We start from the raw sequence: 26,073 nt of genomic DNA, 5'->3' as shown, positions 1-26,073 counted from the left end.
AAATCAAGATTTCCAGCTTCACTTGGAAAATGGGAAGACCTGGTAGGTCCTGATTATGGCATGCCATCCTTGGGTTGGAACTAAATATTGAGACATACAATATTGAGTTTGCCCCATCAGTCTTACATAAAGAGGTTCCTTCATTTATTAATTGGTTGGCCCTTAGTGACAGTAAAATGTTCAAACTCTGCCCTGGACTGCTAAGGTCACGTATGTGGAAGGTGCTAAGAAAACCAATCTTCCATTCAGCACCCTACAGGAATCCTTTGTATACTACCAAGTCTCTGCTGGTGCTTTTCCAGAAGCTTGTTCCCACATGACACAGGCAAGCCAATCCCTTTACACATGGCTCTAATGGATAAAATGTCTGTATTTTGATTCCAAATCCACTTAAAGTTAAAAATGACTCACAGTGGGGCACTTGGGTGGCTCAGACAGTTAGGCGTCCAACTCTTGATCTCAGATAGGGTCTTGATCTCAGGGTAGTGAGTTCAAGCCCTGTGTTGGGCCCATACTGGGCGTGGAGAGTACTTAAAAAAAAAACTTACAGTGATTCAAATAATAAATCTATCTTATCTTCTGGGTGCCTGGGTGGCTCAGTTGTTAAGCTTCTGCCTTCAGCTCAGGTCATGATCCCAGGATTCTGGGATCTAGTCCCACATCAGGCTCCCCGCTGAGCAGGGAGCCTGCTTTTCCCACTCCTACTCCCCCAGCTTATGTTCCCTCTCTCTCTGTCAAACAAATAAATAGAATTTTTTTTAAAAGTCTATCTTTTTTTCTATATTAAATCCCTCCAAACATTGGAAGAGAGCAATCACATGTCAAGTATTTTCTTCTTCAGCCCATATATATACATACATATACACATATGGCAATTTCTTCTTCTTCAGGATATATGTATACATCCACATTCCCCAGTTTTATAAGCATTTATTATATGACTTGATCTCATATCTAGCTTTGGGTCAACTAAACTCCCTTAGCCTCTTTTTGTGTAAATAGCTATGAATATATTTATGTATATATTCTGTATATGCACAAAATGTATTTGTGTACATTTTAAAAAATCACATCATAGGACATCACATTTATTCATATTAAATTTCATCTTATTAATGTGGGTTTTTTAGCACTCTCTTATGTTGACATCATTTTGATTTTTTGTTTTGTCTTTGCCTATATCTTTCTTGATTGCTACTAAGGAGGTTTCTGCTCAGTTTTTGTTTTGTTTTGTTTTGTTTTTGCTTAGACATTCTTTAGTGTATAATAGGTGTTTATTAGAGACATAATTGAAATTACTTGAAAACAAATGACATAAGAAGGAAGACTGAGTTAACTTCCTATAACAAATTTATGAAAACATTGATGAATAAACCATGACAATCACAATCCTGTAGTCTCTATCATATACCAAGTCAGTAAAAACCATGAATAAAATATGATTATAGACTATTTTCTCTGCAAATCTTAAATGGGTTGGAAAAAAATCTGTTTCCATGGTTAATTTCAGTAATAATCAACTATTCCTGAGAAACTGGCTCTTTTCTGTTTTTAAAAATAGTGAAAGTCGGGGCGCCTGGGTGGCTCAGTGCATTAAGCATCTGCCTTCGACTCAGGTCATGATCCCAGGGTCCTGGCATCGAGCCCCACATCTGGCTCTCTGCTCTGCAGGGAGCCTGCTTCCTCCTCTCTCTCTCTCTGCCTGCCTCTCTGCCTACTTGTGATCTCTGTCTGTCAAATAAATAAATAAAATCTTTAAATAAAAAAAAAAGAACATACACATGTGTACATGCATCTTTTTTAGACATGAGAGCAACTTAACAGCTATGCATATAGTAGTGCCTATATAAATAACAAATAAGTACTTGATGGGAATACACGCATGAATATAAGAGCATGAGATACAAGTGGGATAAAAATAAAATAGTCCATATATTAAGGAAGTTATGGAAAATAATCATAGATGAATCAGGTTCATTTCCTAAGGTATCATATTTTAAAGAAAATTTGCCATTTACATTGTTAGTCAAATAGAAAGAATGTGGGGCTAATAAAATATGAAGCTATCACTTTCTCCCTATTTAAATATGCTTGAAGGCAAAGATACAAATATAGATGCAGTAACACTGGAAACTAAAGTTAACAGTCAAGCATTTTCCAGAATCAAGAAAAATTTCCCTTAATAGCAGTATCAATGGAATTCAATGAAGAAACATAATGTATCTTATACATAACCTTTACTGTCTGAAACAGTAGAAATGGAAACACAGACCAATCAAAACCAGACACCCCTAATTCTTAAAAGGTTAAACACAAATTTACCATATGACTCAGCAATTCCACTTTTAGGTAAATACCCAAGAGGAATGAAAACCTACATTCACATAAGGATTTACACAAGAATATTCTAGAAGCATTATTAGATATATAATAGAATATATATAGAAGAATATAATAGAAGCATTATTCCTAATAGCTCAAAATTGGGAACAACCCAAATGTGCATCTACTGGTGAATGGGTAAATATGGAAAATAAAATATGGTATCCATACAATACTATACTATTCAGCGATTTTAAAAAGAAGGCATGAACTACTGGTATATGACATGACATGGATGAGCCTCAAAACCACTATGTTAGGTGAAAGATGCTAGACGTAATAGACACATACTGTATGATTCCACTTGCATGAAATGTCCAGAAAAGGCAAATCAATAGGTAGAAGAAGTAGATTAGTGGTTGCCTGGAGTAGCAAGAAGGAGGGAAGAAATGGGGATTAACAGTAAGTAAGCACGAGGGATCTTATAAGGTAATGAAAATGTTCTAAAATTAATTTATTATAGTAATTGCATGCCATGGAAAATTTACTCAGAGATCACTGAAGTGTATAGCTGGAAAGAGTTAAGTATATCACATGCAAAATGTGGCTCAATAAAGTTATCAAAAAGCAAACCACTTGGGCAGCCAACACTTCTATATCCCAGCCCTACTTTCTCTAATACATGCATAAATATTGCACAGATACTGTTTTATCATATATCTGGAGAAAGGGCCTGGCTGATTTGCAATCAGCAGCTCTCAGGTTATTAGAACTCCAATTCTCCAATACAAGTAGGAGCCACGCAGGGAAGGAGCTAGATGATTAATTGTGCAATGAATCATGAGATAGGTTCTTTTCCAATCCGGGGCTTCATGGGTAGAACCATAGGCAAAAAAGCCTTGGGAAAACCCAAATTGGGGTTTGTTGGTTTTCACACACTATTGATAAAGAAAAGAATATTTTTCTAAGATTTAACTTTTCCTCATAGTCAGCATGCCTGAGTGCTGCAGTAGTAGACATTCTCATATTCCTTTCGAATAGGCCAGAACTAGATAAATGTCTACCGGCCATCAAACGTTGGATTGGAGCTGTGTGTATCAAGTTGTGAGATAGCTTTGGATCTGAAAGCAAGCAGTGAGAGCGACTACGAACTAGTTACACAGTGAGTGTGTCTTGAGACAACACTAAATTTAAAAGGAAAGTTTGACATTCAATGGTATTTTTTTTAAAGAAAAAAGTAGAAAAAGAAATAAAAAGTACAATGGATAAAGGCATTTCAGTGGGGAAAGGATAGTCTTTTCAAGAAATGGTGCTGGGACCATTGGAGATCTATATGCAAAAAGATAAATTTAGATGCCTAACTCACAACATACACAAAAGTTAACTCAAAATGGATTATAAGCCTGAATGTAATCGCTAAAACTTGTAAAACTCTTAGAAAAACAGTAGAGTGATTTTCCTGTAGGTTAGGCAGAGATTTCTTAGACGTGACACCAAAAGCATGTGTAATAAAAGAAAAACATTCATAAATTGGACTTCATCAAAATAAAAAAAACTTTTGTATTACAGAGGACATCATAAAGAAAGTGAAAGGCAAGCAACACAGAAAACAATACAAATCATACATCTAATAATAAAAAAGTATATCCAGAATATATATAGTTTAGATTTTTTTTTTTAAGAGTTTAAGCACCATGTAGGGCTTGAACTCACCACCCTGAGATCAAGAGTTGGACACTTAACCGACTAAGCATCACCAGGCACCCCCGGAGTAAATAGAGTTTAAATTAGAACCCAGAAATAAGTAGACAAATAATCCAATTTAAGTGAAAACAAAATTGAATAGATATTACACAAAAGAAGATACATGAATGAAAAAAAAGCACAGGAAAAGATGCTCAACATTATTAGGGAAACACAAATTTAAGCCACAATGACATACTGCTTAATGCTCAATAGGACAACTATACCAAAAAAGATAAGCAATAAGCGTTGGCAAGGATGTTGATAAATTGAACCCTCCTTTGCTGGTAGAATGTAAAATGGAGCAGGGGCTCCCAGGGCCGCTCTGTCAGTTAAGTGTCTGACTCTTGATCTAAGACCAGGTCCTTGATCTCAGGGTTGTGATTTTAAGCCCAGTGTTAGGAATCACACCGGGGATGGAGCCTACCGAAGAAGAAGAGGAGGAGGAGGAGGAGGAGGAGAAGGAGGAGGAAAAGAACAAGAGGAAGAAGAAGAAGAAGACAACGACGACGATGATGGCGGCAATCAAATGGTACCTTACCAGTTAAAAAAAATGGTGCTGCCACTTTGGAAAACAATTTGGCAATTTCTTTTCTTTTCTTTTTTTTTTTTTTTTTTGGCAATTTCTTTAAAAAGTTAAACATAGGGGCGCCTGGGTGGCTCAGTGGGTTAAGCTGCTGCCTTCGGCTCAGGTCATGATCTCAGGGGCCTGGGATCGAGTCCCGCATCGGGCTCTCTGCTCAGCAGTGAGCCTGCTTCCCTCTCTCTCTCTCTGCCTGCCTCTCTGTCTACTTGTGATCTCTCTCTGTCAAATAAATAAATAAAATCTTTAAAAAAAAAAAAGTTAAACATAAATTCATCATATACCTATAAATTTCTCTTAGATACCTACCCAAGAGAAATCAAAACATAGGTCCACACAAAAACATGTGAATGTTCATAGAGGCATCATTCATAAAAATGGGAAAAAAGTAATATCCATCAACAGAAGAATGGATAAATTAAAATGTGATATATAAATACAGCTACATATATGTGTGTGTGTATATATATATATACATTTTTACATATATATACACATAATCAAATGTTATTTGCAAATAAAAAGGAATGAAGTACTGATATAAAACATTAGTCTCAGTGAAAGAAGCCAGATGCAAAAGGCCAAAAATTGTACAATTATAATTGTATGACATAGTCAGAAAATATGAAGTTATAGATTTAGAAAACAGATTAGTGCTTGACTGGGGTTAAGAGTGAGAATAGGAGGTGACTGCAAAGGAGCATGATAAATAAAGTTTATAAAATTGTATTGTGGGGAAGGTTGCACAACTCTGTACACTTACTAAAAGTCATTAAACTGTATACTTAAAACAAATGCATGGTATGTAAATTATACCCCAATAAATCTGTATACAATAAAATATATTGGTTAAACTAAAAAAAATGTATTCAGCTAAAGAGAAAGGGAAAAACCAAAAATATATGTTTGAAAATTACTCTGGAAAACAGAAGGCAGCTTTAAAAATGTTTTGTTTTTTTTTTTAAGATTTTACTTATTTATTCGACAGAGACACAGCAAGAGAGGGAACACAAGCAGAGGGAGTGGGAGAGGGAGCAGGGGGCCTGATGTGGGGCTCGATGCAGGACTTGATCTCAGGACCCTGGGATCATGACCTGAGCGGAAGGCAAAAGCTTAAATACACCCAGGCGCCCCAAAATACAGTGTTCTTAATGAGATAATGAACATGGCCTCTATGAACTAAAAATAGAAGTTCATAGATGAGATTAAGATCTGAAGACTAGGAAGCTGTTGGGAATAAGAAAACTCAGAGGACACTATACTTCAGTGTAAGAATTAGGGAGTCCCTGGGTAGCTCTGTTGGTTAAGCATCTGCCTTTGTCTTAAGCCATGATCCCAACATCCTGGGGCCAAGTCCCATATCTGGCTCCCTGACTCCCTGCTCAGTGGGAAGCCTGCTTCTCCCTCTCCCTCTCTCTGACACTGCTCCACAACCACCCCGCCCCCATGCTCTATCTCAAATAAATAAAGAAAATATTTTTTAAAAGAATTCATGTATGTATTTGCACATGTAACCTTGAATTTAATATAAGAATTAAATTTTGCACTGGAGTCTTCAAAGACCACGACTGACACAGCAGAAAATTAACTCAATGATACTGAGAACAAACTTGAGAATTTGTCCAAGGACACAGGTGAAAAGGACCAAAAAAAAAAAAAAAAAAGGTGAAAGGATGAGAAGTAGTAGAGGGTACGAAGTGAAGAAAATAGAGCTAGAGCATGTGTGGTTGTCAAGCCCATATTCAAGAAAGCTTCTCTGAGATAATTAATAAATAAGTATTCACTTTCAGATCTACATTTTTGTACATATAAACAAAGACCACCGCCTAGATACGTCCTGATGATAGCTTTGAACTGGTTATTCTCCTTAGTTATGCAGACTCATTCTTGCCCCTTCTCTGTCCTACTCTGTGTTTCAGGAGGCTTACCTCTGCATACTTTTTTACCTATGCTACTTTTCCTGCCAGTTGCCTTCTAGTTGGGTTTGGCCAGTTGAAGTCACTGGCAGAAATGCTGAGGAATGGAAGGAGATCTAAGGCACTTCTCCTCACTCCCTCACTTCTTGTTTTTCTTTTCTTTTAACTGTTCTTTTATTTTTTTAATTTCTTTTTTAAATTAACATATAATGTATTATTGGTTTCAGAGGTACAGGTCTGTGATTCACCAGTCTTATACAATACCCAGTTCTCATTATATCACATGCCCTCCTTAATGTCCATCACCCAGTTACCCCATCCCTCCACCCCTCTCCCCTCCAGCAACCCTCAGTACTCCCTCACTTTTTCAACACTGTATCTGAGCAGTAGCTAAGATACATCCAGATGACTGTTCCCCCTCGGTGGACCATCCTCCACAGACCCAGGAACACCATTTCCTCAGCAGTGTCTTCATATCGAGGGGTAGGGAGTGTTGCTAGTCTTCTCCAAATGCCTGACCAGCCCAAATTAAGAGTATGTTCTCTGAATCCTGCCCAACCACTGTAAGTAATCTTAAATATATGATATGATCTATCTAGGTGACTTTCCTTTCCTACCAGAGGACCATGATCGATATAAAAGGTTAAGAAAAATATCCATAACTATGTAGAGAGAATATAATCTGACCGACAAAGGAATCAAAATCAGGCCAGTCTCATATTTCTCCACTGAAAAACAAATGGCAGAAGATAATGGAACAGAATATATAATGTGAAAAGAAAAGAATTTCACTTGCTAATGCCATTCTGCCATTTCTGTGTGAAGTCAGCCACATGCTATTTTCAAAATTACAAAGGGTCAAGAAATACAACATCTACAAATTTTTCCTGTAAAAAAGAAAGTCAAGATCATTATCTAATCAAATTAAAGATTACTTAAAACTGAGGTTTCAAAAATGTAGTTGTGGTTCAAAATCACTGATAGTTTAAGTACTGAAACTGGAAGTATATTGTTTGAATTACATACGAAGCAAAAGATATTCTTTAAATCGAAACTATATACTATAACAGTAAGTAATAGTAAAAATCTTAGTTTATAATCCTATGTCAAATTAACAAAGACCAAACAGTAATCCAAGAAAGAATTCTTAATTCCTTGTTTTATTCTTGAGTTTGATGATTAGAAAAATTGATAATCATAAATGTATTACCGAAAAAACCCTTAAAGTCAATACTAGTGGAATTAAAAATAGAGTAATTACCTTCCAAATCATTGCAGAACATATTTATTCTATTTTAAATGTAGCCATACCTTTAAAAGAAGTGAATCTGATAGCTGTATTTTATCCTCAAAAAACAATACTTTCCATAAAACAGGTCCTCCTAAATACAGACAGATGGCTATCATTTGATCAAGTTCTATGAAAATCTTTTCTTCCATATGCAAGGAGGCAGTAGATACAATTACATATCAACATATAAGTCACTCATTATGCCCTTGAATACAATAATCAATTGGGCTGTCTAATTATTTCTGCTATTATTCAAGGTTCCTGGCCAACATAATGGTAAGAACGCTTATTTTGTGAAGGAAAGAAAAAATAATGTAGTTAATTTTATTAACCACTTACCACCATGATTAATTGGCTAGACAATGGAAATAATTGAACTAGCCAGCAGATGAATATAGAATGCTTTGAATTTTTAATTTTAAGCACCTCTGAGTTGAATCACACTGAATATAAATGGCCCCATTAAGTGAAATATACAAGTATAAAATGGAAAATGTCAGGAGAGAAGCTAAATGACATCTTTAAATGTCATCTTCAAATGTCATTTACCATCTGGATAAAGATCAGTTTAACTGACCCTGAAATGTAAAAATGGAATTAGAATGGAGACATCAAGTAAGTGATTGTATTTCCATTAAAATGCAATGAAGTCTAAAATCTTCAAGATATAACTGAATTTTCAATTTAGAAAAGACTTCTTAATATACAGTGAAATTGCTCGTTATATTTACTCAGATGTAACACAAGTATTGGAAAACAAAGGAATTGAGTAAATTCTAATTTAAGAGCTAAAGCTGAGCTCCTCTGATAGCAATTGCATCTTCCTAAACACCTCTTCTCTTGTCCAAGCATTTACAGTTTTTGTATATATAACAGTCTTTCTGTGAATTAAATAGAAATATGGTTCCTAAATTCAGAGAGCACAGATTTATCTTTGGAGTCACTAAAAGGCACAAAACAATCTAAACTATCTTGGACTTGAATACAATAGCCCTTCTCTCTCTACTAGGACATTTCTCTTTGAGAAAAATATTTATAGAGCAGCAGAGGTAGGAGAGACGTTTACCCAGACAGATCAGTGGTCAGCCCCGTTGGGGAGTGCACGGACAGACAGTCTAGCTGCAGTGTCTGCAGGTGCCTTCAAACCTCTGCCGATGTGAAGAGCTGGATGGTGAAGTGGTTGGGTCTAAGAACATGCCTCATGGAAGAGGGAACGGGACACGTGGAAGAAATTAGAATGGCTTGATAGTGAAGGGACCTATAAAGAACTTCAGGGTCATAGACACTCATGGAGAAAGAGAAAGCAGAAGTGTTTCAAAGCCTGTGTAAAAAGAGTTGGAGTCCCGGCTATATCTAAAATTTCACTCTCATGGACTCAAACATTCTTTCTAAGAGTTAAGTCTTAATCAGCGAATCTAAAACTATGTGATAATGACAAGAGCATCTGATGTCTACACCACCTTAGGGTTTATAAGGCATGCCACATATATTCTCTTCTGTTGTCCTTGAGAATAGATTGAAGAGGGAAAATAGTTATTTTCCTTTAAGAGGCAATTAAATCTATTAGTGATTTATCTGAAATAACACAGGTATAAAATCTGTAAAAAGAAGAGATGGTATCAACAGACTTGAAAACATGTTTTTAGCCCTATGTTCCCAGTTTCTTTCTTCCTTTCCTTCCTTCTTTAATTTCTTTCTTCCTTTTCCCTCCCTCCCTCCCTCTCTTTCTTTCTTTCTTTCTTCTCCCTTCCCTTCCCCTTTCTTTTCTAGCCTTTTTTTTTTCTTCTTTTTTCCTGTAAGGGTTTTCCTTCTGTGAGAGAAAACATAACTTTCCTTTGGAAATACCTTGGAAGTATTCTCTCAATATTTCTTAGTGCGTTTTCTAAATGTGTGCTAGAGGTGCCAAACTTAGGAGATTCTAAGAGAATTAAGGTCCCAAAAGATGGCAGGTCACTTGTGGGTCTGGAAGAAGATAGAGGTGCTTGTGGAAGGGGCACCCTGTATCCCAACAGTGTGGCTGGGTAGCATTGGCCATTGGAGACTATGGGCTTAGAGGTAGGCAGACCAGTGTGGACCCTGCCAGCTTACGAGTGATATTAACTTTACTAAGCCTTGAGTGTTTACCTCTAAAATGAAACTACTTTTTTTAAAAGATTTATTATTTTTTTTTAAAAAGATTTTTTTTAAAAGATTTATTTTTTTTAAAAAGATTTTTTTTTTAAAAAGATTTATTTTTTTTAAAGATTTTTTTTTACGTGATTTTTTTTTTAAAAAGATTTATTTATTTTTTTTTTTTTTTAATTTTTTTTTTAAAAAGATTTATTTACGTGAGAGAGAGAATGGGGAAAGGGGTGGAGGGAGACAATCTCCAGCGGACTCTCCACTGAGCATGGAACCAGAGGCAGAGCTTGATCCCATGACCCATGAGATCATGACCTGAGCTGAAACCAAGAGTTGGATGCTCAACTGACTGAGCCACCCAGGTGCCCCTAAAACGAAACTATTAACAACATCATTATACATGAAGTATCTGGCGCAGAGATTGGTTTGTAATTAGCACTCAGTCCTTGTAGCAACTGAGCAGCGGCAGCCCTGGGGTAATTTCCCTTGTCTGTCCAGGCAAATTAACTGCTGAGCTGACTCTCTCGAACATCAGAGATTTAAAGCAAATAGTTGGATAGTCTTTGGGAGTGACAAAATCTGCAGTCTGCAGTCTTCTCTCGTTCTCCAAACCTGCATTCCGCATTGTCTCACCGAAGGATATAGAAGTCAAACACGGAACTGACGTGTAGGGTGTCAGGGTTTTCCTCTTGTTTTTGAGCTTTTGTCCTCATTTCCCACCCCAAGACTATGAGACCTTATTCCAGGAAAGACTTGTTGTTTCTGGGGAATAACGGGTTGAAAGAAACAAGGTAGAGGACTAGAAGTTTCTAGGAGATAGCAAAGTCTCAAGAGATCTCTAATTCTAGAAGCAAGGTGAGCCTAGATTTCCTCCTATCTTGTTTGTATTGTACTATGCCCCATGGAAAGAGTCCTGTTTCTGAATCCTATTTCTTGTTCTCTCTACAAAATAGGGCCTGAAATACCTCTCCTACTTTCCACATAATCTCTCACTCAAAATTATTTATTCTTTGTGGCCTTTGTGTCAACAATTTCTGATTGTTGTGGGCATGATGCTGAGTAAGACACGATTTGGTTCTTACTCCCAGAGAGTTTATGGTCTAGTGTGGAGAAAAGATAGATACAAATTAAGTATGGAATAATGGTTGTTATTATATTACAGAAGAATATGGTCTAAATGATTAAATGCCATGCACTGACCTGGATGTTAAGGGTACTACAGTGATCAAAGCTGGTGTCAGCCTCATCCTCGTAAATTTTCCATTCTGAGATAATGAACATCAAAGCATTTAGTATAGTAACACACATGTGTAAATATTGTCAAAGTGCAACTTCTACAAGGCTGTCTTTTCTTTTTTCTTTTTTTTTTTTTAAGATTTTATTTATTTATTTATTTGAGAGAGATCACAAGTAGGCAGAGAGGCAGGCAGAGAGAGAGAGAGGAGGAAGCAGGCTCCCCACTGAGCAGAGAGTCTGATGCGGGGCTCGATCCCAGGACCCTGGGATCATGACCTGAGTTGAAGGCAGATGCTTAACGCACTGAGCCATCCAGGTGCACCACAAGGCTGTCTTTTCTATCAGAAAGTAATTAACTTGAGGTCAGGGACTACTCTCATGGTTACAGTAAGTAACTGCTATCTTCTTATATATCCTATATATAAAAATATATATATAGACTCAATAAAATGTTTGCTAAATCAAAGTCAGATCAAACTTTTTGGTTTTTAGCTCTGAGGAAAATGTTGAGGCAGAAAGATGCTATTTTCTGCACCACTAAAAGCGGGCCCTTCTCAGGAAGTCAAGGGTAGAGGGGAGTGGGAGAGAATAATTTTACGAATTATTGTCCCAAAACCTAAAGGCACCACAGGGACTAGCTGGGTCACAGTTAGACCAACAGAGTCCCTTAAGGAAAAGACAGGTTGTTTAATGGGGGTCAGTTCTACGTGAGGTTTTTCTCTGTCACATACACACAAAAACCTAGAGATTTTTATTATATTCTTGGAAACATAAAGACTTGAACCTTCAGAAAATCTCATAAGTCATATCATTTCAATAATAGTAAAATTAAAATGTTTGGATGTTTAGCTGATGACTTCACTCATTTAGGACAAACTCTGAGTTTAACACAACACCCTGACATCTCTGTCTTTGTATGCTCTGGGGGTGGGGTGTCTATATGCCCATATTATAGTAGGCAAAAAATAGTATTCAATAAATATCTGTTGATTGATTAAGGGAAAAAATAATTACAATAATAAAAATAATAGTAGTGAAACAAACTGGCATGCTTGACTATAAATAAAACTTTCAGGGAGAATAGAGATGAATAACAAAGTAGAAAATGACATTTTTATGGAAACTGAGAGTATTTAGTTTAACTTCTACATTTATGAATAAAGATGCTACATTTCAAGTTATTTGCTCAAAGTCAGTTTCTAGATGCCATGACATGTGAACTTTCTAATTAACCACACTCAAATTCACAGCTAATGACAAAATGTCTAGATGTTCTTTTCTGCAAAAGGGTAATTCTTAATTTATAGACAGGATAGATGAGAACTGACAGTGGTTATGAAGGCTCAGCCACCCACCGGTTGTCTGTTTATAATTGTGAACATTTTCCTGTACTAGGATTAGTTTTCTTCATGGTTTCTCCAAAGGCCTCCTATAAAGCTTGACATTGCCTCCATATCCAGCCACAGTTAGAAAGCAACTTCTCTGAATTTTTCTCTCCCTGCCTCGATTGCTACTGAACTCAGAGCTGTTTCACACACATCCCTTGGATTAAGTTTTCTTTCCTCTTCCCAGAATTCTTACTTGACCAAAATTTTAAACTTAGTTCAAGGGTTATGATTTATTGAGAACTGTTTCAAATTCCTTTTTAAGGTAGGTTAGAGAAAGAAGCTGGAGAAGTAAACAACTCTAATACCTGTGTCGGTAAAGAACTTCCATGGAGATATTTAAACATATATAAACTGCTCACTTCTCATACACAGATCACTCAAAGTTCAGCCTAGAGCCCCAGGACCTCGTTAAACTGGTAGAGTACATGGTTGGAGACTTAGCTGCCATCGATATGGTTCACCATCAAATGCAACAAACCTTTCAACATACATTTTTTTTTTTTTTAAGTAAGGGCTTGAACTCAGGATCCTGAGATCAAGACCTGAACAGAGATCAAGAGCCGGATGCTCAACCAATTGAGCCACCTAGGCGCCCCTCAACATACATTTACTGAACAGGATCTATGAAGCCATGCCATTGCAAACATCGTAATTAATAGATATTTGAAATAGGAATGAATATATAATCAAAAGGAGATGCTTAATTGGGTAAAATTCATATTTATACAGTGCCTTATTGCTTTAAGAACATAAAGTTCAAAATCCCAGCCAAGACACAAACTGGCTGTACAAAGAATGCTTACTTTCAAAAGCGTTGAAACCCTTGTGCTTTTCATTTAAATAAACAGACACTTGAGGTTTACAATAGAAGTTCAATATGTTTCACAAAATGCTCCACCAACAGGGATTGTCTCACCAACAGGGATTTGCTTTTGCTGGGGGCTTGGCATCTGGATAAAAGAAAAGACCCACTAATATAGGACTGAGTCTAGGGAATAGCTTCAGAGTGCATACAACTGCATATGTAATTTCATGAAAAAAAAAAAATCCAATGGAGTTTACAATTTCCAAATAAACACATCTTTGAAAACACATACACAATATATAGCAACCTGGAAAACAAGGTTTCTTCGTTTACCAGGCACGTTGTTTTTTGTTTCTAATTTAGTCCATATTATTCCTGCCTAAGTTATTCAACAAACCACTGCTTCTGAGAAGATGTGACTAAAGTAATAGTGTTTAATTGATGCATTTAAAAATATTTATGGAAATTTCATTTAAAAATATCAATATCTGCTCTTCTATTTTTCAAATTACAACTACCAGAACCAGGAGGAAAATATTTGAATGCCAAAGAAATTCCCCCTTAAAACCATCTCTTGGACTGCTTCTTTACTGATTTATCACTCATCATTTCATTTTTGTACTTTGTAACTTGGATTAACATACCCTATATCAAAACCAATTAAAGTTACACTTACTTATATTAAATCAAAAAATAAATCGGCAATACTAAACATGCAGGACAAGAATTTATTTATTAGCGATCTGTCTGTAAAGAGAGTCTGAGTAAACAGATATATTCTTTATATACTTAAAAAAAAGACACTACTGTTGAAATTTATGGTACTAATTATTTTTGTGTTCTAGAATGAGAGTTCACTGTAATAGATAGGATATATTAACCAAGTGCACAGAAAACAAAAGTCCCAAGATAGATAGTGCTATTGCAGTAGGCAAATTAAGGGCCCTCTAGGGCAAAGGCCAGGAAAAGTTAAGAAAATTATTTTAAGAGTCTTGCATGAGGTTAAGGGATGAAACAACACAAAGAAGATAGATTCTGAAATAAAAAGGATCAAATAATCATTTATCATCTTCATTATCATCATCATCATCATTATTCTTTCTTTCCTTCCAACCTCAAAGGTCCATTTCTTTCCTCAAATGTCTGTTATCAATGCTTCTCCAAGTGTCAGATCTTAAAGGCGACATGAGAAGACCCCTCCCTTCTGAAGAGCACAAGGGTTTCAGAACTCTCAAAGTAAAGTTTCTTCCTACAGAAGAAGGACTTCATGAAGGCAGTGACCTTCAGTTAGCTGTAGCAGACACTCAGCACTCACAGAGCCTCCTCCATATCTTCACTTTATGCTATTAACCTGTCTTGGCATTCAAACCATGAGTTGTAGCTTCCATGAAATAACTTTTGTAAAAACCTGTCTCTGATTGCTTGTGATGCTGAAAGACCATCATTTTCCCTGGGTTACATAAAAGTAAAGGCATTTTTCTACTGCTTTCTTGCAGTAGTAACAACCAATGTTTTGTAATCGGATGAGAATACCATTAAGATTCTAAGGCTGCATCCTAAGAGGTCCCTCTTGTTTGCAGCTGGCAGAACACCAACAGTTTCCATACAAGCAATGAGTTGCAGTAGACTTGTCTAATTACCTCTATCCTGCCTCTGCTCAACTCTTTTTACCCCAGTGCCGACTCTGTACTCTCAGAGGAAGAAGATAAGCAGATGGATGTGAGCAGGTGCATAGGACCTTGTGTAGCCACTAGCCTTGAGAGCAATTGGTCAACACCCTTGAAGCCAATTAAACTCTTAGTAAATGGTTTCCAAACTCCAGCAGATGGCCTACTGGTCCCAGTTGTGCAGTTCAACATCTATATGACTCCATATAAGAAACTAAAAACTGGGAGTTAGAGCATTGCTTCTCTCTAGTATATTCTACTTAACATTTTACAATTTTCCTCCGTAACTAGTGTCTTTTCTTCATAATGGAAAGTTTGGCCTCGTTCTGTTTTCTCCACTGATTAGAATGTCACAAAGGATGACAGTTGTGTGATTAGCACTCACCAAGGACTTGAATAGGTTTTCATTTTACAACCAAGGAAACAGATGATTATCTGAAACTGTCACAGTCACACGACTGTGTCACAGCTCCGACCCCACACAGTGAGACACTTACGTTGCAACTCAGTTTTAATACTGATCTTCTTGGAAGATAACAAGGTTATTACAAGAATCTCATTTTAATGAAACATTTCTGATTTCCAAATATATTTTTACACTACCTTTTCTATTCCTGACACTTCTCTGAGCACTATGAAGGTTAACCTCAAATGAGTGATTTCAGAACTTTCCTGTGAGAATATTTTTCATTTTTCCTTTATTGCATTTAGAACCCCCCAGATCTTTATCTTCTACTCTCTTGTTCTTCCTCTCTATTTCTATTTCCTTTCTCCACTGCCACCCACCTTCTCAAAATGGGAATGCTATTGTAGAGCCCATCTTTTTAATCAAAGGTAACTTTAAAAGCTAATATCCTGAATACATGCTCCTAAATTCCCTCTACTTGCTGTTATTGTTGTTGTAGTCTCTAATCAGGGACTGGAGTTTGGCTTTTAGAACTCCAAGGAGAATGTGAATTTCCTTTTTGGCATGAACATATACCCACATTATTTGATGCTACAAGAATGTTTTTCCAAATCAGAGTCAGAGCCCTGAAGGAAGAAAGAGTTATAGGGAAGAGTTTAGGTAACAGAATCAACAAAACACATCTCTACAGTGATTCTCCTGAGGGCATTCTCAGGTTCTAGCCCTTCTTCCTGGTAGCCGGACTATTCTGGCTTTTATTTTACAATGGCAGAGGTCCCATCTATCTGGCTAATGGACAGTCTACAGGCATTTTTCCCTTTTCTGGACACAGAATGAAAGCAGGAAGCTCTTATGCCATTCTTAAATCCAACTTTCAGATATTTACTTAAAAAACATTCACATGATACCAAATCACAAAGTATTTCTCTTTCATTCCTGGTCATCAAATGAAGTTTGTTTTGACTTTAATGTTCTTAATTGTATAAGCAAGGAATATGGGAGAAGGCAAGTGAGGTATGAACATGGAATGGAGCCTAATGTAACTGAAAATGAACTTTCTCTTTACTTGCCTATAAGAAGGTGTTTAATTGCTATGGTTATAGAATGAACTGGATCCTCTCAATTCACATGCTGAAGTCATAACCCAGAGTACTACAGAATGTGACCTTTTTTGGAGATAGGGTCTTTACAGAGGCAGTCAATCTACAATGTACAACCTACATTTAGGTAGGTCCTAATCTACAACAACTGATGTCTATAAAAGGGGAAATTTGGACAGAGGCATTTATAGGGAGAATGCGGTGTAAACATGAAAACAACGGTCCACAAGCCAAGGAGAGAGGCCTGGAACAGATCCTGCCCTCCTAGAGAGTAAATCCTGACTACACCTTGACTTTGGACTCCCAGCTTCCAGAACTGTGAGAAAATAAATGTCTATTACTTACACTACCCAGCTGGCAGTACTTCGATACAGCTGCCCTGGCAAACTAATAAAGCTGCCTATTTCATTGTTTTTCCTGGAAATTAATTTTTTTCATTTTTTAATTTCAACTGTACATTATTGTTTAAGAAGCACATACTTCACATAATTTCATAGTTAATCGCTTAACTTTAGGAAAAAAAAAATCTATGCTACTCTTTAAAGATAATGTCCTGGACTTCATGATAAAAGTCATGATAGCTGCAGGAGATGCTGAGAATCATTAAAACAACATTTTACAACTGAATAAACTGAGGCACATTTGAAGCTTTTTAAGTCACACAGTTAGTTACATGGTAAAGATGGTCACATGGCTCCCAGTTTCCATGTTTTCCTCCTGTAGCGCACAGCTGTCCTTAGGTATTAGCCAGGAATTACATATCATGAAAATGGTTTTGCCCTAATTTGTCATGTTAAAAAATGTTTAAAATCAGGATAATATAATAATAAATAGAAACTTAGATCACAAAATAGTTTACCCCACTGAAACTATTACATTCAAATTCCTGACACATATTCCTAACCAGACTTGATATTTTTTTCACTGTTACATGGTAAATATATTTTTATACCATTTTGAGATAAGCAAAGCAATGCAAGTTGCAATAATTCAGTTAGTCCATGGAAAGGTTAGGATTTTCATTTAAATTCTGCATATTTAAGCAGAGGACAATGTCCAGAGGACCATTTGTGCATTTGCTATTCTCAATAATAATTTTCATAAGTTGCACATATATTCTCAGGCAGTTTTCAAAGATGATTATTTTAATTCAATTGCTACTTATCACAAAGCTAATTACTTCTTTCTTTCTTTATTTTTATTAACATATAGTGTATTACTTGCCCCAGGGACACAGGTCTGTGAATCATTAGGTTTACAGCACTCACCATAGCACATACCTTCCCGATGTTCATAACCCAACCACTCTCTCCATAACAAAGCTAATTACTTCTAGATAAATCTTTCCTGTTTCTTTTCTCCTCCAGTTATTTTCTTTGATATTAATTTTTTTTCTTTGAGAAAATTTAGGGGAAATAGAAACTTCAAATACCTGATGTGGAAGAGGACTCTTGACTCTTCCTTCTACCCTAAAGGGTAAGAACTAAGATGAATTGGTCAATTTCAATTACAATGAAACAGATTTCAACTCAAAACAAAGAAAACCTTTAAACAGAGCTAGGCTGTGACAGAATTGGCTAATGCAAATGAACTTAAAGATCAATCACTGGTAATGTTCTAAGCATCTGATCATTTGGGGGTTTTGTCATAAGGAGGATTCAAGCAATGATTCAATTTGATTCAATTAAATGATTTTTATAGCATTTTCATCCTAAAAGTCTGCAGTTCTATGAACTCAGTAGTAATCACAGGACTAATTCTTCTTCTCAACACAGGCTTAGTCCTTCGTAATCTTGGACATCCTTTGTGTTGGGTATAGTTGTGTAATTTCTTTAGCATAAATTTATTTATTTATTTTTTAAAAAGACTTATTTATTTATTTGGAGGGGGTAGGGAGAGAGGGGGAGGGAGAAACCCAGGCAGAGTCCAGGCTGAGTGCAGAGCCTCATACAGGGCTCAATCCCACAACACGAAGATCATGACCAGAGCCTAAACCAAGAGTCAGGAGCTCAACCAACTGCGCCACCCAGATGCCGCTCTTTAACATGAACTTAGAAGACAGAATGGAACCTCGGTCAGAGCTCATATATATCAAGTTAGAGGTAGGGCTGAGGTCAGTTTTTCTTTGCTACTTATTAATTTAATACGAAGTCATGCATCTGTTAGTATATTGGGTGAGAACAACAAACTGATCTATAATCATTAAAAGATGGAAGTATTTTAACAGTCATATTTGTCCTGGGGATTCTTTTCTAAAGAACTAAATGTAGGGGCGCCTGGGTGGCTCAGTGGGTTAAAGCCTCTGCCTTCGGCTCAGGTCATGATCCCAGAGTCCTGGGATCGAGCCCCGCATCAGGCTCTCTGCTCTGCAGGGAGCCTGCTTCCTCCTCTCTCTCTGCCTGCCTCTCTGCCTAGTTGTGATTTCTCTCTGTCAAATAAATAAAAAATATTTAAAAAAAAAGAAAAAAAAAGAACTAAATGTATATGTAGCAGAACATGAGATAATCAAATACTAACCTCCTTCATTTTTTCCAGTTCATTCTGTAAAGCTTGCTTTGCGATCTCAACTTCTATAAGCTGTTGCCTCAGTTTTTCATTTTCATCTTCTGTTGTTGTTCGCTTTTCTTCCACATTTTCCAATTCGTGGTGAAGTCTGACAGATACATCCTTTGCAACCTAAGTTAAAATGTTTTAACAATAATATATAATTAAAGACAATAAAATAGTGAGCTAAAGTTACATTCACATTAAAACTACTAAGAGGCATAAATAAATAAAACTACTAAGAGTTGATATGTAAATTGTTTCTGCCATACACCAGTATGCTTTATATATAAGTCATTCACGTATATAAATTACTTAATCATCACAACAATCCCATGATATAGGGACTATTACTATTCCTACTTTACAAATGAGGAAATGGAGTCTCAGAGATGTGAAGTAATATGCTCAAGGTCACACAGCTAACAAGTGGTCAGGTAGTCTGGTTCTCCACTCTGTTCTCTAAACCTCTACACTATACCACGTAATAGATGTTCAATTGTGATTCATCATGTGTAAAGAAATGTCACGTACCTCCTCTGATTCTACAACATTATATATTTCTGTTATTACTCATTTTCAAGACTAGAAAACAAACTTTTCACAGGTGAAGTGGGAGGATTGAATTCTGATCCTATGAAATATGAAATCCTAGGAAATATATCAGTCCTTGAGATTAAGTTTTGTTTTGTTTTAACTACAGTGTACATTTTTGCCTTTGCTTTGACATGGTATGATATAGTGGCTCAAGACATAGACTGTGGTTTTCTACTGGGTGGGGAGAGAGCCTGGCCACCTATTAGCCAATTCCCAGGGCTGGGGGCTGGGCACTTTAGCTTTGAAAAGGTTCAGCTTCCATACAAGATGATGTTAGTAATAATTCCAACCTCATAGGTCCCCTCCCTCCTTTTTTTGTCTTCTGCTAACATTTAGAGAGATAACTCACTGTTACATATAAGAATGCTTGCTACAGTGCCTGGTGCATAGTAAGCACTCAACAAATGTTAGGAAAAGAAAAAAAAAATAATTCAATGACTTCCATTAAGTGTTTTCTCACAGCTTTCTCTAAAACAAATATAGGATAATGACACTTGATTTTCATATCTTGAGGAAGTTAAAATAATTAAAATTATGTTTGGTTGTCCAAGGTTATGAAGATAACATTGGTTTGCATTGCCAGTGAATCTGCCTACAGTCAAACTGAACTGAACAGGCCACACCTACTTAAAAAACGTATTTCAAGGTTAAAATTTCCACACTGGGGGAAATTTTAAAGGAACAGCTTCACATTAAGAATGAGGTTCTTCATTTACTGCACTCGCTCTTTACTTCTCCACAAGGGGCGGCAATTTGGGCAGATTTTCTTTCAGGGAGTTAGCAAAGTACAGAAAGGAAGGAGTCCTGGAAGAAGGAGGTTAGGGGGACTTGCAGCGAGAAACCCTAACTCTAATATCTTTCCAACGCTGTTCCTGTTCTGGTCTTCAATTCCTCTCCCTTCAGGAGTCTTCATCGCGCTGGTCTGGACTGCCTGATTTCACCTGGCCTCCGCTCGGAAGACAGCCTCTGGAGGCCAGATCTACCAACGCCACAGTCTGCGCTTTGCCACGCCCGCGTTTCTGCTGGGGGAGGCGCCCTCCTCCCACCATCTCTGGAGGAGTCACCGTTACTCCCATGAAAGCCCACAGACCTCGCTTTCCTCAAGGCCTTCCACGCACACTAGACCCTTCAGACCCACTGGTCTGTTCTTTCCTTTCTCCTGCCGGAAGCCTGGTATTTCGTGGTTAGCGCTGCGAAACTCTGTATCTTTGCTAATGACCAGTAAAGGCCTTTCCTCGCAAAGAGGTCCCACCTGCCGCCCCTGCCCCGTGCCCCCGCCCCCTCCAACCCAAGCCCGGGTGCTGCAGACCTTGAGATCCTGCTCCAGGCTGCGCAACAGCTCCCCATCGATTTCCCCAGTCTGTGCGTAGCGGAGCCTTTTGCGCTCGGCTTTGCGGAGGCGGTACTGCAGGATCCGGCAGTTTTTGTTGGCTCTCTCCAACTCGTGGCGCATTTCCTGCAGTTGACAGGCATCCTCCTCGAAGAAAGTGTCCCTCATCTCGTCCATCTCGGTCCTCAGTTCATCAATCTCGTTCTGAGGCGGTGACAGGCCGTGGGTCAAAATTAATCTCGCCCCCTGCCACCCGGACATGCACCGCACGTACCCCATGCCAACTCCAAATTTTCAGTTTTATTGCCCCGTCTCCAAGAGACAGGAGTGACAGAGCTGAATGAAGAAGAAACTAGAAAAACGGGCCTTCTTTGGGCCTTCTCGCACTCTCCTACTCTTCCTCTCTGCATGAAAAAGTGGGACAAACCATGATAATTAGAGAACGAAGGCCCAAATTTGGATTTAAATTAAAACCTGAGGCTACTAATCCTAGGCCGTTTTAAATCTCGAAAAGGCCTAGGAGCCCCCTCCTCTTGTTTCCTCTTCCCTTTCCTTTTTAAGGCTCCCTCACAGGTTAACAGACTCTCACCCTCGCGGGACACGCCCTAATCCTCCTAGACCCACACCTCCCCTCCCCCACGGGGTTGCCCCCCACCCTTCTCACCTTGAGAGTCTCGTTTTCCTCTCGCAGTTTCTCCATCTCCTCCTGCATTTCTTCCTGCTCCTGGAGCTGCTGCGGGTGCGGCTGCGACGAAGGAGGCGCCGCCGCCTGCATGCCCCCTCCACTCGCGCTGCCCTCGGCGCTCTGCTGGGGGCCCTCCGCTGCTGCCGCCATTGGGGAGACCGAAGGGATTGCAAGAGGCTCGCAGATGGCAGGGGTGCCAGCGACCGGGGAGCTGCGGCTGCTGCTGCCGCCGTTCTTAGTGTGCATCTGAGCCGCGGCTGCCGCTGCTGCCGCCCGCTCTTTCTTGAGGTGGAACTGGATGAGCTCAGACTGCAGACATCCTTCCTTCCAGTAGCTCCCTCCGCCACCGCTCCCGCTCCCCACAACACCGCTTCCGGAGTTTCTGCTGCCGGGGCCTGGGGTTTTGCCCGCAGAGGAGGATGGTGAAGGGGTGGCCCCCTCCCCGCCGCTGCTGCCCCTCTGCTGAGCGCGTACGCCTTTCCCTCGCCAGCCCCTGGGCGGCGGCAGCGGCTGCGGAGCGCCCCCCTCCCTTTCCCCGGAGCCGCCGCCGGCTCCTCCTCCTTCCCCACCCCCTCCTCCTCCTTCCCCGAGCGGAGGGGGTTCCCCGAGTTTGGCGGACACTGGCTCTAGCTCCCGGGATGGCTCCTCCGACGGGCCAGGCCTCCTGCCGCCCACGGGGGCCAGGGTCGCCGCAGGGGCCGCTTCAGCACCAGCCGCGAGATGGACAGCTCCCGGCGCGGCCCCTTTGGGCGCCAGGGGCGCAGCCTTCTCCGCCCCGCCTCCGCCTCCTCGGGCGCTGGTCGGAGGCACTGAGCGGCTCCCGGTCTTGTTGCCCTGCTGCTGCTGCAGCTGCTGCTGTCGAACAGAATTGAGTTTAGTGCCGGCCCCCACGGGGGACCGGGTGGTCGCGGTTGTCTGTCGGACCGAATTGTCCCTTAGTCTGGCAGGTGATTGAGCACGCTGCTGTTTTCTGCTGCTGCCCTCTGGGTGCAGTCGAGCCTCAGTGGCAGAGGTGGCTGAAGAAGCTGTGGCTGTGGCGGGGGCAGCGCCCCCCATCGGTGGCTGACTCATAGCGGTCTAGAAAGAATCTACCAGATGAGATTAGAATGGTTCATCACCAGATCATTCTTTTCCCTTCTCAAATCCGCCAACCTTCCTTTCTAATCTGAGATAGAAACAAAAGAAGGGAAGCACACAACACGTCTGCATTGTTAAGGAGCAAAGGGTGATTTCCCCGTAAAAGAGAAGCCCTAGAAAATCATAAAATTTGTAAAGCACTTAACAGAAGCCTTGAATTTAGGAAGAGGATGCAGAAGAGTCTATTTTCATTTTGTTGAGGGAGTCACCATCTCCAACTCACTCCATCTCAGTAAAATGATGATGATCTGAAAGCAAGCTGAACCTAAAATTCTCAGGTAGCAGGTTCTGGCAATGGTGAGATATGGGTCAGAAAGGAATTGATGGGAAGGGAGGATTTAAAAAAAAAAAAAGATGAGGGGATAAAGTCAGGGAGAAGCTTCAGAAAGAAAAGAAGTCCACATGCTAGAGTTGAATACCCTGCTTTTTCAACTTTGGTTTTCCTCCTTATTGAATCCACATTTTAAAACCTAGTTTAGTAGAGAACATTTTATTTAATTACTATTCTCAATGAAAGTAGGTTCCTGTAGGTTCCTACAGGAAATTTGCTGTGGATATATTTCGCAGACAACTCTGATTCTTATTGTTGTTTTTGGTTAGAGAAATTTACCCATTTTCTTTTAGGCTAGAACTAAGACAAAAGTAATGAGTGATTTTTAAATCAACTTCATTTTAAGAAAGTAATGGCATTCAGGATCATCTAGATGGTTTAGTTATTAGTAACCCTAAAAGTATTCTTCTTTAAGCTTTGGTAAACAATTTTTAAAATACTTTTGGAAAAGTTTATTGCCAGCCCCGCACAATGTCTTAAGTTACATGTGATGACTTCTACATTTATCAGAATTTTATAGTTCTTGTGAGTCATTTTAGTTTTAAGTGTAATTGCCACATAGAAGATATTTTCATTCTTAAACATCTTATTACATGGTATATATCACAGGTAAAGTTTATATCATAGGTAAAGTTGTACTTTTAAAGTGCCGGATTCCTTCTATGGAGCCAAATTCTGAGACAGAATGACCCTCCAGCCAAGAAACCTGTGTGTATCCTCACTCATGGTGGCAAGATAAACTTCTATTGTGTATTTTTTCCAAGATAAATCTGTCACTAACTTTTAAAATCCGGAAAATAGCAAGCCATTGCCTCCTGGGTTCTTCTGCCTAGTGATCCAGCTACCTGGTTGGCTGTCAGTGTGGTGCTTTTCCCTTAGATCTACCATCTCTCTCTAAAGCACCGAAAGGGGTATGACTAGGCAGAAAGTTCTGCTTAAAAAAAAAAAAAATCCTCCTATTAGGAGAAGAGATGCTTGCCAGTTATTTTACTAGCATTATTCCTGTTATTGCCCATTTTAAGTATCATAACTTGGTGAACATGCAGCAATTCCTCATTTTATGAAGAAATATTACTGGAAGTTTCCTTCTGCCCCTGACTTTCTCTTTTGGGATCTCCCCCAACTGTTTAAAAAAATAATGGCAAACAAAGAAATCACTAAGGGGAAAAAAGTTATCCACCAACTCATTTTCTACACGTTCTTCAGAGCCATATCCTCCTAGAATGTCTGGCCTAGTTCAACGGCATGGTTCATACTAATGTGGACCACTTAACCAAGCTATATTGCCAATGTAACCTTATCTTTGTTTTTGAATTAGGCATAATCACTTAGGAGCTGAGAGTCCCCTGACAACGTTTAAATTCGGCTCCCAGACAGCTCTAACCCAGGAGAAAGCTCAGGAACTCGGCTCACACAATCAAAGGTACCATGCTGTCACGTGATTCTCACAAAGTGATAAGATGCTGTGCCTCTTCAAGGCTTCCCCTGTGGAAATCGCCAACCAAGCGACCCCGGATGGGCACAAACCAACAATTTTAATCTCAAATTTTATCTGCCCACTGACCCACCCCATCTCTCATCCCCATCCCTTTAGAAATCCAGAAGAACTGCTCACTTCTCTGCAGACGCGATGTTTCAAGTTGCATCAACAGCGTTTTCCTTCTGATCCTCCGGCGACCTCAGGGTTTATTTTTATGTCTTTTAAGGACAAGGAAAGTTTAACTTCGTAGTATTATATGTGACTTTTTGGCTGAGCACGACTTTGGGCCCTCTCGCCCCAGTTCCACACCCACTCGATTTCTCCAGACAATGGCGTTAACATGCAGGCTCTGCGGCCTCAGAGCCGGTTACTTCCCGTGGTCCGCGACTCGGCTGAGCTGCGGCTCCAAGCCGGCGAACACGCGAGGTACCAAGCGGTGCCAGACGCTCCTCAGGAAGTGCACTGATATTCATGAGCTGACCTCACCGGACTGGGCAGGAGAGAGGGCGGGACTGCAAGGGAGGATAGGGTAGAAGTAACCAAAGAGAGGCTACTTTCCTGAGGGAAGAGAAGAAGGCGGGGACGGGCCGGAGTCGGGGGAGGGAGGGGGTGACAGGGGAGATGGCTAGAAGACAAAAAGGCCGGAGCCACACCCGAGATGGAAGATCCGTAGCCGCGCTCCAAGTGCGTGCTTCGCTCCCATATCCTGCACTTGGCAGAGGATCCTCAAACCGCTCGAAATCGGATGCGCTGGTTTTCTGCAAAGCTTTGTCCTGGGCGGATCAATCTCCATCAGTTGTTCACTTGAGCCCTTTTCTCTGGGAGGCGTATTCGAACAGCCTTCCCGGGCGTGACTGACGTCTCCTGATGCAGCTGCGAGGAGCTGGCAGGCGGCTGCTGGGAGTTCTCTTTGTTCGCTCACTTTAATTCTCGTACAGCCTTCCACGCGGTGCGCCCTCCCCGCCCCCAGCCCGGGCGGAGTCACAGACGTTGCGTCCCCGAGTAGATAATGGTTGCCAGACCCACCGTCCCACAGACAAAGGGCTCTTGAGATGCCACCACCAATTTAGTGCAAACCTAATAAATATCGATTTACAGAGATCGTTTACAGCGGGGTTGCCCTTGGTTTACATTCTTCTCTCCTTTATTAAATTCTCGTTTCTACTGTGCTTACAAGAAGCAATTGCTAGAATCCATAATCTTTATAGCAGTGCATATGGTGAACAGAAATCATCGAGTGTATTTATAAAATAGGAGATTAAAGGAAATTCAGGGAGGAAAGGAAGGAATTCAGAATATATGTCTTTACAATGTATACTAATTCATACTGTTCCACAATAATATTTTTAAAATCCGACTGGAAAATTATTTGTGGGTTGGTATGGAGGTCT

The 26,073-nt window shown here is 39.5% G+C and overlaps 1 protein-coding gene across 4 annotated transcripts in view; it reads right to left on the bottom strand.

Annotated features, from left to right (window-relative positions):
• The window catches only part of SOGA3 (SOGA family member 3), a 44,290-nt gene extending 18,706 nt beyond the window's left edge, over positions 1-25,584 (bottom strand). For 3 of the 4 annotated variants that reach the window (XM_046005646.1, XM_046005647.1, XM_046005644.1), the window contains exons 1-4: positions 24,818-25,582; positions 21,714-22,822; positions 21,029-21,253; positions 19,096-19,254 (exon numbers count right to left, since the gene is read on the bottom strand). In XM_046005646.1, the coding sequence (XP_045861602.1) occupies positions 19,096-19,254; positions 21,029-21,253; positions 21,714-22,805 (1,476 nt within the window). In that variant the 5' untranslated portion in view covers positions 22,806-22,822; positions 24,818-25,582. Of the gene's footprint in view, positions 1-19,095; positions 19,255-21,028; positions 21,254-21,713; positions 22,823-24,817 lie in introns of all 4 variants that reach the window. The other variant, XM_046005645.1, reaches the window with a different exon arrangement.
• Between the last annotated feature and the right edge of the window lie 489 nt (positions 25,585-26,073).

The sequence above is a fragment of the Meles meles genome, chromosome 5 (genome assembly GCF_922984935.1).
Source record: "Meles meles chromosome 5, mMelMel3.1 paternal haplotype, whole genome shotgun sequence".
Lineage (NCBI taxonomy): Eukaryota > Metazoa > Chordata > Mammalia > Carnivora > Mustelidae > Meles > Meles meles.
Note: the sequence above shows the minus strand (reverse complement) of the source record. Positions and strands in the feature narration are given on the sequence as shown.